This window comes from Pararge aegeria, chromosome 5 (genome assembly GCF_905163445.1).
Source record: "Pararge aegeria chromosome 5, ilParAegt1.1, whole genome shotgun sequence".
In the NCBI taxonomy this organism is placed as follows: domain Eukaryota; kingdom Metazoa; phylum Arthropoda; class Insecta; order Lepidoptera; family Nymphalidae; genus Pararge; species Pararge aegeria.
Window position 1 is genome coordinate 5,703,595 of NC_053184.1, and position 13,854 is coordinate 5,717,448.

General features: G+C 38.4%; 1 protein-coding gene across 5 annotated transcripts in view; it reads left to right on the forward strand.

Moving 5' to 3' along the window:
• The window catches only part of LOC120623628 (transcriptional enhancer factor TEF-1), a 139,635-nt gene that overhangs the window by 112,280 nt on the left and 13,501 nt on the right, over positions 1–13,854 (forward strand). For all 5 annotated transcript variants that reach the window (XM_039889714.1, XM_039889710.1, XM_039889711.1 and 2 more), the window contains one exon: positions 13,392–13,522. In XM_039889714.1, coding sequence (XP_039745648.1) covers positions 13,392–13,522 — 131 coding nt within the window. The remainder of the gene's footprint in view (positions 1–13,391; positions 13,523–13,854) is intronic.

The following is a 13,854-nucleotide window of genomic DNA, read 5'->3' on the forward strand; positions in this document are numbered from 1 at the left end:
CAATAATGACAAGACTCTACTACTTTTGTAATAGTAGGGCTTTTTGTGACAGACAGATCTTGGATAAGGACTATCGCCATGCTTATTTCTGCGGCTAAGCAGCATTGTTGCAGTGCTGTGTTCCGGTCTGAACGGCTAATTTGCCCGTGGAATTATAGGCACACTAGCTGTTGCCCGCCACTTCGTCTGCGTTTAATTTTGTTATTTGATGTGGCATTCAATTGAAATTTGTTGAAGTCCTAAAAAAATGTAAATGTAAAAGTATTCAGTATCGCTAAGCCTTAAATGAGGAGTTTGCTATTGTCCGCTGAGGAGTTCTGTCCCCTATCTCCAACCACATTCAGATCTACACAAAGTTTAGGCAAAATTAAATACATATCATATACTATATAGTACAAAAATAATTATTTAAATCGGTTATAATTTGTCGAAGTTATGGTGTAAAATCGTCAAACACTTTCATCCCCTCTCCCAAAGGAATAGAGCTTAATGTCGGGATAAAAAGTATTCTATATTACTTCTAACACTTCCAAAAATATGTGTAAAAAGTTTCATGAGGATCGGTGAAGTAGTTTTTGCGTGAAAGCGTAACAAAGAAACTTACATTCACATTTATAATATTAAGGAAGGAAGGGAGGAAGGAAGGAAGGAAGGAAGTAAGGAAGGGAAGGAAGGAAGGAAGGAGATAGTTAGCTAGTAGGAATGAGGCTTAACACCTACGCCTCTAGTTGATAGAGTATTATCATCATCACATCAACTCATTACCGGCCCACTACAGTGCAGGGAGGTCGTCCTACAATGAGAAGGGGTTAAGGCCGTAGTCCACCAGGTTGGCCCAGTGCGGATTGATGGACTCCACACACCTTTGAAACCATTATGTAGAACTCTCAGGCATGCAGGTTTCCTCACGATGTTTTCCTTCACCGTTGAAGCAAGTGATATATCATGAAAATGAAAATTAAGCTTAATTTGCTATAGGCCGCGAAAAGCAGGAGAATCTGTATGGTGTAATTTATAATTTCTTCCATCCTTATACTCCACACCAAACAGATCTTCTGTACACTGAGGGTTCATTGCCGAAGATCTGTTCGGTGTTGAGATTCTCCTGATCTTCGCGTACTATAGCAAATTAAGCTTAATTTTCATATATCATGGATTTCCGCAAAGTAACTCCTGCTTCTATCCAATAGCAAGTGATATTTTAATTACTTGAAACTAACATAACTCAGAAAAGTGCTAGCTGGGATTCGAACTCGCCCTTCCGAAAGTGAAGTCGAGCTCCTATCACCGCTTCCGCTATATGCGCTTCAGTAGAGTATTATGATATCGAGTAATTTAATCGTGTTGCTTATATATACATGTGTTTATTGCAGTTCATTGTATATTGATGCTATTACCTACTTACTTACCACGCTTGTAAGTTAAATAACTACTAGGTATCTATTTAGCGAGGTTGAGGTCACGCGATAACAATTAGTGCCTATCTGATAATAAATGTCTGAACCAGTATTAAATTAATGTTTGTAATTATTGCTTTACATATTCACCTTTGAGATAACGTTTGATATGGGTTGTAAGTTGAGACCTTATCGATAATGTTATCTTAATAAACTCAACGAACGCCGAGCTTTCTTTGCTTTAATCCTGAGGTAATGGACAAAACTTTCTCCATATATATTTTATCCGGAAGCTAAACTTTTGAGGATGTTTGTTGGAACAAATGTGTAATCCTTAACTCAAGGAACGACAAGCTTTCTTTGCTATAATGAGCTTGTGACTGATAAACATAGAACTGTACCTATGGCACAAATAAGGATACTTAAAAATTGCAGCATAGAGTAAAAAAACATTTCTACATATTTTTCTTAAACTTAGACTTATGAAATTTGTAAGTTGCGTTGATTAAGTAATTCTTATTTATTTCTTAGACAAGGAACAACTACGATTTCTGAAAAAAATTAAAGAAATAATATGTAAAGAAAAATAAATTAAACCTAGGTTATTATTACGTGGAAAGTATCAAACTATTGGGGTTTTGGCTGTACACTATAGCCAAGTGCGGATTCATCATCATCATCATCACATCAACCGATAGACGTCCATTGCTGGACATAGGTCTTTTGTAGGGAGTTCCAAATTCCACGGTTCTGTGCCGCTTGGATCCAGCGGCAACGTGCGACGCGCTTAATGTCGTCTGTCCACCTCGCTGTGGGTCGCTGCGCTTTACAGTTCGGGGATGCCATTCCAGCACCTTGGGACCCCAACGAACTATATGCCTGGCCCATTGCTACTTCAGCTTCGCGCCTCGTTGAGCTATGTCGGTAACTCTGGTTCTTCTACGAATCTCCACATTACTAATTCGATCGTGTATGACTACTACTATATTCGATGATACTCCGAGCATAGCGCGGATTGGTAAACATCAATTATAACTTGATCAACACTTCGCAGGGCATGCAAGGAACACGAAGTGTCGCCTTGTGTCAAACAACCTGAGCCGTAGTGCAGCGTTTACGCCTATCATAATCAGTAGCCGATAACAGTCCTCTGCTGAACTAAAGGCCTCTCCCAACGGACGGTTAGCCTAACACCACCACACCGCGCTGGGCTGAAGTGTTGGTGATCGCAGTAGATAATAGTAGTGCCAGCACAGAGAAAGCTATTGCCCGTTCTCTGTTATCATCTATTAAGCTTCATAATCCTGTTATTACACCGGCAAGCAGTGCGACTTGGCGGCAGATATTACATTACTACATTACTTCGTACGTTGGAAGGATCTAGTAGTCGTTTAATGTGTTTAATAATATTCGGGAGGGCTGTTTATTGTCGTAGGGCAGTGTGATGTGAAAGAACACGGGACATAATTGCGGGCACGCCCGTCCGGGCAATATATGGGCGCATTATTCGCGGACGTGTCGGCCCGGGCTTAATCTAGCCAGCGAGTGCGTCACCCGCTTGTCGACCCGTCGTCCTGTCCCGTCGGCCCGTCGGCCCGTCGTCGCACCGTCCGGCACCCTCGCCCTCATCTCAAGAGATATTTCCCGCACTTAACTTCCCACTCTGTTACAGTTTGTAGTTTTTATTATCTTGTAACCGTTTCAGGAGATGTTGTTTGCTCTCACATTTAGAGATGAAACGGCGAAATGCTTTGTATTATTTTGCGACGTTTTATTGCTGGCAGCATTTTGTTAGCTAAGTAAATATAAATAGCTATAGCTAAGCTATTCAAAGTGCTTTACACGGTTAAAATCTAAATGCAAGATTTTATATAGTTTCTTTGTGTGGGTTTTGCCAAGTTAAAACATAAAAATGAGATATATTATAAACGTCTCAAAAGTGATAACCAAGCTGAAGAATTTGGATAGAACTTTGTTTAGGACAAATAAGCGTCGATGAAGCGGTGACTAGTGGTTAGCGCTTTGGCCTCCCATTCGCATGCACTTCTAGCTTATTAAAGTTGAGTGCGCTTAATAAATTAAAATATTGCTTTGAAGGTGAAGGAAGACATTGTGGGGAAACCTGTCTTCAATAACGCTCTAAAAGGCACTCGAAGTCAAAACCCTTCGGTCAAAAGCTGTGACCCGTGCAATGTAGTGTGCTGGTGATGGGTTCTAAATAGTGATTTTAATCTTAGAAGTTCCTTATCTCGGAAAAACCTAATGTTACTACATTTGCAAAAAAAATATTCTTTTAATTAGCCTCTCCCAAAAAGCACCAGCGCCAGCCTTCTTAGGATCAATTCTTAGGTAGCCCGCTTTTTTGAAACGCTACACTAAGATCTTTAGTTACCGCAGATGAAAAAGCAAGGTAGAGCTAGTATCAGGTAAAATAAAGCATAATAAACAATATTGTGATAGTTAATAAAATCATCTGCCCGCTGGCGCACTTCTACGATTCGTACCCGGATAAAAAATTGGAAATGATTTTTGTATTCATAATGGATATTCGCTTTCTGCCTCATTGTTCTATTCGTTAGCATGTTAAATAACGGATCGTTAAGGCCTGGATTAGATTTCCGGGTAGGATCAAAAATTGTAAGATAACATGTTTGAGATTATTGCCTCAAGTAATACCAAGTCCCAGTCAACTAGATTTACCTAAGTGCCTCACCTCAAAGCCATCGCTTATCAGTAATCATATCAAAAACTTAAGAAGTAATAATCTGAATCTGAATACAAAAACCATTGAAGAAGATTGTAGAACAAAAGCTCTTCGTCACCCTCTCCTATATGTGAAGAGTCCTAAGCCCAGCAATGAGAGAGTAATAATCTAAAAGAAAGAAATAAGATATGTAAGAAGATAAGTTATTTTAGTTAGCTAAGTACAGAGTGTTATCGGAAGTGGCATTTAGGTATTCAACATATTTGTGCTTAACTGAACAATAGACTTAGTTGAAGTCAAACAATTCCAAGTCAATATCGAAGTTGGGCAACAAGTAAAGACATTACACACATTACATCAATAACAACTTATGAAGCTGTTAGACGGTGCATTATTGCAGCGCGGGAGGGGGCAGCCTCCGGAGTAGGGGCAACTGGGAAGTGAGCAGCAATTTCGCGATGCGGTGAGTTGTTGGAAACAGTTCTGCTTCAAAGCAAGCAGCGGCGTCGGCACAGGCACGTTCGTGAGTTAAGACATTCAAAACCGCTCAATATCCTGGTATGAAAGTTTCGTCGGCGCACGGCTTCACGTGGTCCGGGGGGCGGAGGGGGTTCGCCGGGAGGGCTAAACTATGCGAAGAATGCGCAATTAGTGAGCGAGCGAGCGTGTAAGGGGCCCGGCCGCGCGCTAGGCGGCGAACACAGTAAGAAAATATAAAGAAGGTCCGCCCCATCCCGCGCCCCTCGCTAGCGCCCCGCCCGGTGGCATAACTCCCGATTGTCTCGAGAAATCCTCCTTAACCGTCGCCACTCAACCCTTCAGCGTCGCCCTCATCTTGCATATCTGCTGTTTGGGTCAGCGTGACATTCTGACGCGACGCTTCTGTCACCGATCGTAATGTTTCTTTTATTGGAAGCGACCCTCTTTTCATTTCGATATTAGGCTTTTCTTGCATGGAAATTAAAAGCCTACAAAAATAATTTAATAGAAACTAAAATAAGTTCCTCATAGCCAAAGATAATGGGTCTTAGATTAATGAACGTGGGATAACGTCGTATATCACGCTATGCCACCTTTATTAAAAAGATCTAAATGATCACCAAACATTTAATGTTAAATAAAGACCCAATTTAAGAAATTGAAGTCAACTTTACATTAGACTTATAAGTTACGTGCAACATTCGAAGAAGTTGCTCAAACTAATATCGAAGTTTCGATTGGTGACACACACCGTTCAAGCCACTTCAAGCTTATGCAATTAGGTAGTTGACAAACTACGCGGTTTAAAGCCAGGTTCTCGCTACACCGTAAACGGGCCGGACCGTGTTAATACAAATCATACAAAGTTATAATTACTGAATCTTTCCAGCTAGATTTATGCTCTATTTACTCCCTTCTATAACATTATAAGACAGAAGATTTTTTTCTTAGGGAAATCCTAAATCCTAATGCTCTACTACAAACTAAGGATAGTCTTACAAAGGTCCGACGAAGCAAAGAATCGTACAGTAAGTGTGGGGCGAGGAAAGGGGCCTTACGGCCCACTGGCACAGTGGCCATATAGAATATAAAGTTTAATCGTCTTTATATTATGTTCGGGGATGGGATGCAAATAATATTGCAACAGTTCCTTGCGATATCCAAAGTATTAATCTGGAAGACGTTTCAACAATAAAACACAAACCTTAAAGGTTTGTGTTTTATTGTTGAAACAGAAAACATAGAAGAAATAGGAAATTTATCAAAGTATACATCTCATACCAGCGTTGAATGTTACCAAGAATGGTGCCTGCATATTTTACGGGCTTAACACCTCCTGGAGGATCCTGACCGTTTGTGAAAGAAATAAAACAGTCTTCCTGCCAACAGTTATGGCGTTATATCGCGGTGAAATAATAAAAAATACACTTAGAACTCATTTCAATGAATTATTTAAATGAAATGCGGTCCTCGTATTTTGCGTACTCGACTCCGTTTAGTTCCCGGATTCAAATTGCTCATCTGTTCAAGACATTCGAAAACTATAAACATAGTATAGACTACTTTTCATGATGATTGCCCGCTGAAGATCGCTTTTAGCTACAAGTTCACATGTGATAGTTTTATTTATTCCTGGTTCATTATGTTATTTCTTTGATGTATTTTTATTTTCATTCCCGACAAAATATTGAGCAAAAACATTGCGGTTTCTTTCTGTACTGTCGAAAACAATCGACAGGTCACGCCCGGTAGTCGCTTCGTTAATGTGTTTCTGATGGATCTCCAATATCTTCCAGCGTATAAATTATCTGTGGATCGGAAAAAATAAATATTTAATTTTTCTTGCTTCCTTTTTTTATCATCCTCCTCACCTTGGCTGTGGAGGAGACCTTAGCTTATTAATAGGTTTTAGTAAAAGTTTTTTCACCCAGTTCGCTTTTGACCTCGATACCATAACACAGATTATTACTAAAAGTTGTACAAAATTTACGAAAAAAAAGAGTGACTATATCCGCCTTGTAACCAGTTTATGTATTAAAGGGTGAACACAAATTTAAATGAAATAAAGTAAATTTCGACTCGAGTACCTAATAACCTATAGTGAGTGCGAGCGAAACGGTGCGGTGGCTATATTCATAGATTCTTAATTTGATTTCCCTTTTCAAAACTTTATTAAATGTTTATCTAAACTTAATTATTAATCTTAACCTAACCTACCATTACCCAAAACTAAGCAGATTACATTTTTTTATTATGGTCACCTTCTTAATTTGATTTATTAAACTAATAGTTTAGAGAAACGTAACGTTTTAGGTAACTTTGTCTGGACCTTTTCTGGTTTCACAGATACCCGTTCTTATGCAGGATGTATCTGTGAAAACCTTTAATAAGCCCAATTATTTATAGAGAGATATTCGTATTTCAGATCTGGTAGACCAAAGGTGCCGCCGTTGTAAGACGAAAAAACTTATTACGTACTATGTATAATATCAGTTTTATATCCAATTAAGAAATAAAGTAACACAGCGTCGTTATTAAAAAAAGGTAATCAATATTCATATATGACGGGCAGTGCAGTCGTTCGCACGCACAATTTCATCCGCGCGGGAGCAGAGAGCGTGGCGCGACGCTGGCAACGGACCAAATTAGCTAACTAACTAACTAATAAATAATCATCTTTGTTTTTCTATTCGCTGGAATAGAAACGTTTCGACTTGATCCTTGCAACGCACTATTTATAGAGAGATGCACACGGCGTTTCGGGTGAAAGCACTCTTAATGCCGGATTTTAGTGATGTGACTGACTTGCGGTGGCCGAAAAATTCGCTGAATTATCGGTTTGCGCGTTGTCTATCTGTCTTTGTAGAGCTTGAACGGATGCATGGTTACTTGAATTTGGTTTTTGCATAAATTTACATACTTCGATGGTTCATAAATAAGTTTAAGAAAGGTCTGATATTTCCAACTATTTGTTAGGTTTTTAGATGTTGATAAGATATATGTTACCAGGGGACACTGCAGAAATTATCCTACACCTAACGATAAATGATTACTTTCAAGGGGTAGATAATACGCTTTATGTTTGGGTTCGTTACATAATTCCTTATTATCGACAACAGGAAATTTACCAATTATTGGACTTCAAATAGTCTTTCAGCAAAAGTGACTCAACTCTATTCCGCGAAGTGCATTATTTCATGCTTTCCTGAAATAGAAACGTTTGAACGTGAACCTTTTGCAAATGAACTATTTGCAGTGCACACGGAATTTCGCCTTTTAGTTACATAGGTAGACTGCGTAGTTTATATATATATTGATGCATATAATGTCAAAGGGATTTTCAATCAGCGAATCATCTCTTCTACATTTTATTCCATTTCTATTTGATTATATTACCCCTTCTAGATGTGGGGGTAATAAAACAATATTTGCTAAACTTTTTAATATTATGATTTAGGAATATAAAGGTACCTATACTTTTAAACACCTATTTATTTAATATTTTTAAATATACTTTACCGTACAAAAACGAACTTTATGCATAAACTTAGCATTACTAAGTCTGTAGCGATAGCCAGGCACATGACAATTTTTTTTTAGCAAATCGACGATAATAGAATGTATTTAAATCCCATAGATAATAATTATATTGCAAGACGGGAACTTATTTCCAACACTGCACTTCACTACGAGGTCTTGCGGTCGCGGATGCCGTCCGCTGTGATCTTCGCAACGAATAACGTACGACGTGTTTATTTCTGTTATTCGAGTTATCCCTGTTGTGTCCCTTACTAATTTTAACCTAATGCCCGTCGTGAAAACTTTATGAAACGGTGCCATAATTTCAGAGCAATCTCAAGAATGTTTTCACTTAGCAGACTTCAAAAGTTTGTTTGCGTAGCTACTACAACTGCCTTTCACTTCAAATTTTGGCCAAAGTTACAAAGAGCTTATTACTTAGTAGGTAGATAATATCATAAAACTTTGCCGATTAAATACGAATAAAACTTACGAGTACTTTTGTCGGAACAAATGTAGGTAAATCGTTGTCTTTCAACTGTTTGAAATGTTATTGTGATTGGCTATAAATGTAACCATTACTTAAGCGTGTTTTAGACATTACGTTGGTAATTTGAGTCTGTAATACTAGTAACAGACTGTAATACTAGTTACAGACTGTAATACTAGTTACAGAGTGAGTGTGCGATTTTATTGCATTTAATTTCGCTTTACCTATTCTCTATGCTCCGAAACGTTAGGCCATCGGTATACGTCATGGTCATTATAACCTGATAGTTATCGAAGCGGTTATAGCGCATAGGGTAGGAGGTCGACTTCACTTTCGCGGGGCCAAGTTCGAATCCCAGCACGCACGCCCTTAGTCCACCAACACCAAGTGCGGTTTGGTAAACACACACGCGGTTGATTCACACGCCTTTGAGAACGTTATGGATAACTCTCAGGCGTTCAGATTTCCTCAGGATGTTTTCCTTCACAATTAAGCCGCACCGTAAGTCATATTTTAATTGCTCACATAACTCCGAAAACTTAGAGGTGCGTGCTGATGATCAAACTCGGGCCCCCAGAGAGGAAGCCGAACGGCTATCACCACCTGCGATTGACATTATGCTGATCTAGTACATTAAACTATCGGTTATTATCAGTAACATGAGTGATATAAATCCTTAAAGCCTGCATTGGAGCAGCTGGTTGGTCAATGCTCTTATTTTCTCTTTCGTAGGAGAGAGTAGCAACAGCATGAGTAGCGTAGCATTTGACGCCTATCAGTAAGGCATTTAATTAACGAAAGACCGAGGATAATGAATTATCGTTAACTTAGAGATAGGTAGGAGGCATTAAGTATGAGTGAAGTGTCTTATGCCCGTTTTCACTAAACCTAGGAATCGCCTTAATCGTATGCCCAGTTACTTAGGTGATTTCTAGAGAAAATAACGTTTCACGAACTCTTAATTAGTATGTGATACGTGATGACGACGTTAGGCGCCGTCTAAAGTGACGACATCAGTTCGGCGGATCGTAATGTTTAGGGGATACGAGTCCCCTAAATTTTACGATCATACGATCGATGACAACTGAAATTGACGGATGAAAAAAGCTTTTTCTTAATAACCTTATTTTTATGCGAAAAATAAAAAATATGATAATATAAACACAAAATACCACAACTTGTGGAAAGCACCATAGAAAAATTTGGTTAAATGAGTTGCCTATTCAAAATCGATTGTTGAATGGTAAATGTATGCCTCGGAATCTTCTTTGATTAAGTAGTTTTTGCCTTGTCCGTCGTAAGTGAAAATGGGAATTAATATCTCATATCTCTCTCATATATCTCTGCGTACGAGCAGTGGGAAAATTAATAGCCTTATTGAAGGATTGTGAAGAAGAACAGTTCATAATCCATATCATTTCGTAATCGTTACTGTTCATAAAAATGAACGTTCAATCTACATGTAAACGACTAGATAAACCTACGTACGCACGGCTCAACGAGCAGCCAAGGGGTTAATTAAATTCGCACCCGCCGCTGCTCGACGCCATCGCATTCCCCGAATTCAATGAGATTTCAATTTACTTTGCCCTGGCCTAGTCTTGCGCCGCCTCAAATTAATACACCATTGTTCAAATTAAAATCATGAAAGGAGATGTCTCTTAAAAAGTTCAATCGATAAAAAAGCTTGGGTGTAAATTATTGCTCTAACAAGATTGCTCTTCTAATAATTTAAAATGATAAAATATGAGATGGTGATACCAAAAAAAAAAAAGACCAGGACGTGTTTGGAACCCTCGTAGCTTTAGTTTTAAGTTTACGAATGTGGTTATTGCCATCATCTCACTACCGTGTAATTCTTATGTACGCATCAAAAGTGCCACCTATGGGCCTACTTGAATAAAGATATTTTTGACTTTGACTTTGAAACAACCGACTCTACGTATCTCAACTGCTTTAAATCCTGAAGTTTAAGAGATGTCTACCTTGCAATTCGGTAAACACCTATCAGTTGCAATATCCAGAGGCTAATATTCTGTAAAGACCCCTAAAGGGATGCTATGGAGACGCGGTGTCTAGTCGTAACATTTAGTGTTTGTATACTCGTAAAAGCGTTTATACCTATATATCGGTCTAAGTATCGACTAGGTCCACTAAGCTTTGCTCCACACGTATGCCTAACGTTAGCAATTAAAATAACACTTGCTATATACTTATATATTATATACTATTAAACTATATACTATATACTACTATAATAACCGTTAAGGTTAGGAAAATCTTGAGGAAACCTGAGTTTGTTCACCGTAATGTTCTCATAGGTGTGTGAGGTATACCGATCCACAGTTGACCAGCGTGACGGACTACGGCCGAAACCCTCTCAAACTGAGAGGAGACAATTCCCTTGAAGTGGGTTAATAATGGATTGATAATGATGAAGATAACACGTGTTAACTGCTCTAGGATTTGATCCACTTGTCCAAACGAAAACTAATGGTAGGTACCTACTACGTTTTGTAAAGGCACTTACAGCAACGTCTTAATCGGCCAATTTTTTATTAGTTCTACCTAGAGTACCTATACTAGCGTTACGACGAGCGATTAGCATCAACGATCGCACCAACGTGTTGGGCCGGGGTAAATCAAATAAAAATCTGCATATCGCCTCTTCATCTTTGTATGTCATATGTAGTTACTATAAAGAACTCCTTGAATCTATCACAAGATAGAAAAAATATTGTTGAATTGCAAAATGTTGCTGGAAAAGAGCGAGTGACCGACCGACAGCGAGACAGACTACAGATTTGAAAAGTTATTATCAAAGTACCTAGGCCTAATTGAGATATATATGAATTTCGAGGTTGTATTTGATTTTAGAAGTTATACTTCTTAAGCAGCATTAGGAAACAATCATGGGAGTGAAATAACGCTGTAACGAAATGCTGCTCGCACATGATTATACGATTTTAACAGGATGAAGGTAGTTGCGAGCCCGAGTGAGAGGAGAATGCATTGTCCGCCAGCTCACTTTTTACGATATAGACTGTCACAAAAAACTGACACTCTGAAGTTAGTCCAGTCTATAGTCAACATTTTAGTTTTTCAAGAAATGGTTTCATTCTGGTGATTTAATTTATTCAATTGCACAAAAATCTCCAATTATAATGTTCAACGAAACTTGGTGGTCCAAGAAGAAGAAGTATAACTTCTAACGCGTGTACATAAGTACACACACTTTTTTTTAATGTAAAAGCGGACGAAATAACGGGTTAAAACCAGTATAACAAATATATTTGAATCCACAATCCCTTTAGGTGGGAGAGGTATTTGTTATTATTTTGGATTCGCTTTACCAACAGATCGGTTTGTAAAATATATTTCATTATCTCCTGCGATCCACCCTGCATTCCTGACCGGCTGCAGTTTCAATAATTGAAAATAGCTATTCAAAATATTTTGAAAATTGTTTCATAACGAGATCGGCATCGGGCGGGCGCGCGTTGCATTGTGCTGCTCGTTTTGATTTGACTATTTGGAATATCTCGCCGGTTATGACAATTGGCTCTTCGTTATTATATTTTATTTCTACCTTTTGTCAATTCAAATACCTATCAATGTTTTGATTGCAGCCATCTTTTCATCCTTACTACAATATAATTTGCTAGCGGTTACCTGTGATTTTGAATTTACAACTTTTGATAAGTAAATTTATCCCCTACTAACAATCATTGCGACCCACCGCTTCATATCGCCTCATGTTACATGACTGCTAAGAGTTATAGGGTCATAGCGTGATGTAAAATATCTCAAGAATTAGTCTATCAAGAGCAGTAAAGATTTTTCGAGAGATACAGGCATTGATACAAACAAACGAATAAACAAAGTGTCGAGCTTTTTTATTAGTATAGATATAGATAAACATTATATCAACCTCAACTACTGGGCACAGGCCTTCTCTCTCATAGGAGAGGAGGTTTTAGAGACACCCACCACGCTGCTCTTATGCGGGTTGGTGGGCTTTAGGATTATTTTCAAATGTTAGTAGTAGTAACCGGGACCTAAGTAAAATTCTCTGAGTAATTTATCTAATGTTTTGTTTTAATTGCGATTTACCGTCTCTTAAGCGTATTCCTTTCCTTAAGGTAACCTGGAAGAGATCTCTTTTAGTGTTAAGGTCGCCTTTTGCCTGTAATATTTTAAGAGATTCTTGATTTTTTTTTTATAATTTTATAATTTTTATTAGTCTTTTTACTTACACTTGGAGGAATTATCAATTTTATAAATTATCCACAGCCGCTATAAGACTGATGCCGAAATTAGTATGTTAGGCATATACTAATTTTGGTATCGATGGTAGGAGAGCCGTAGCCTTAATTGGAAAAAGCGCTCAGGCCGCAATTGCCTGATTGTCGCAGGTTCAAATCCTGTCGGTTCCGAAAATTTTTAAATGCATTTCAAAACATATAAAAAGATTCTTAGTTTTTTCTAAAGGTACTACGCAATTAAGAAGTTTAAAATAATAGAGTCACAACAAACAGACTGATTTGACGTTTCAAAAGTGCTTAGGCCTACTTGAAATAAATGAATTTTGAATTTTTTGCTGGGCAGACGATCGCAGTAGATGGTCGTAGTAGAACATATTACGCTGGTGCCATTTCCTTTTTATATTTCCTAAGGCGCCACGTACGACACCCGCGGGATGAGCAGGGGAGGTGGTGCACTGTACTCTGATCTGCCTTAGGTACAACAAAAGTATGTAAATTTCCTTTTTAATAAAAGGGTGTTTTTGTTTCTATTACAGGAAGAAACGAACTTATAGCAAGATATATAAAATTAAGGACGGGAAAGACGCGCACAAGGAAACAAGTCTCATCCCACATACAGGTGCTGGCTAGGCGGAAACTGCGCGAAATTCAGGCCAAACTCAAAGTGGTGAGTGCATTTCACTTTGCTAACCAATTACATTTTAATTAAAACACGTGGTTGTCTAGAATATTACAAAGGCAATGTTACGGGAATGGACGAAACCTTTCGTGTTGATATATCCTTTGAGATGCATTTACAACAGAGCTGTGCGATGTTGTTTAGCAACGATTAAAGCGCAAAGCGGTGACAGCCTAATGGGTAAGGCCAAGTTCGAGGCCCGGCACGCATTACTAACTTTCCGGAGCTATGTGCGTTTTTAATTTAAGCAATTTAAATATAACTTGCTTTACACGGTGTAGGGAAATATCGCGAAGAAACGTGCATGCCTGAGAGTTCTC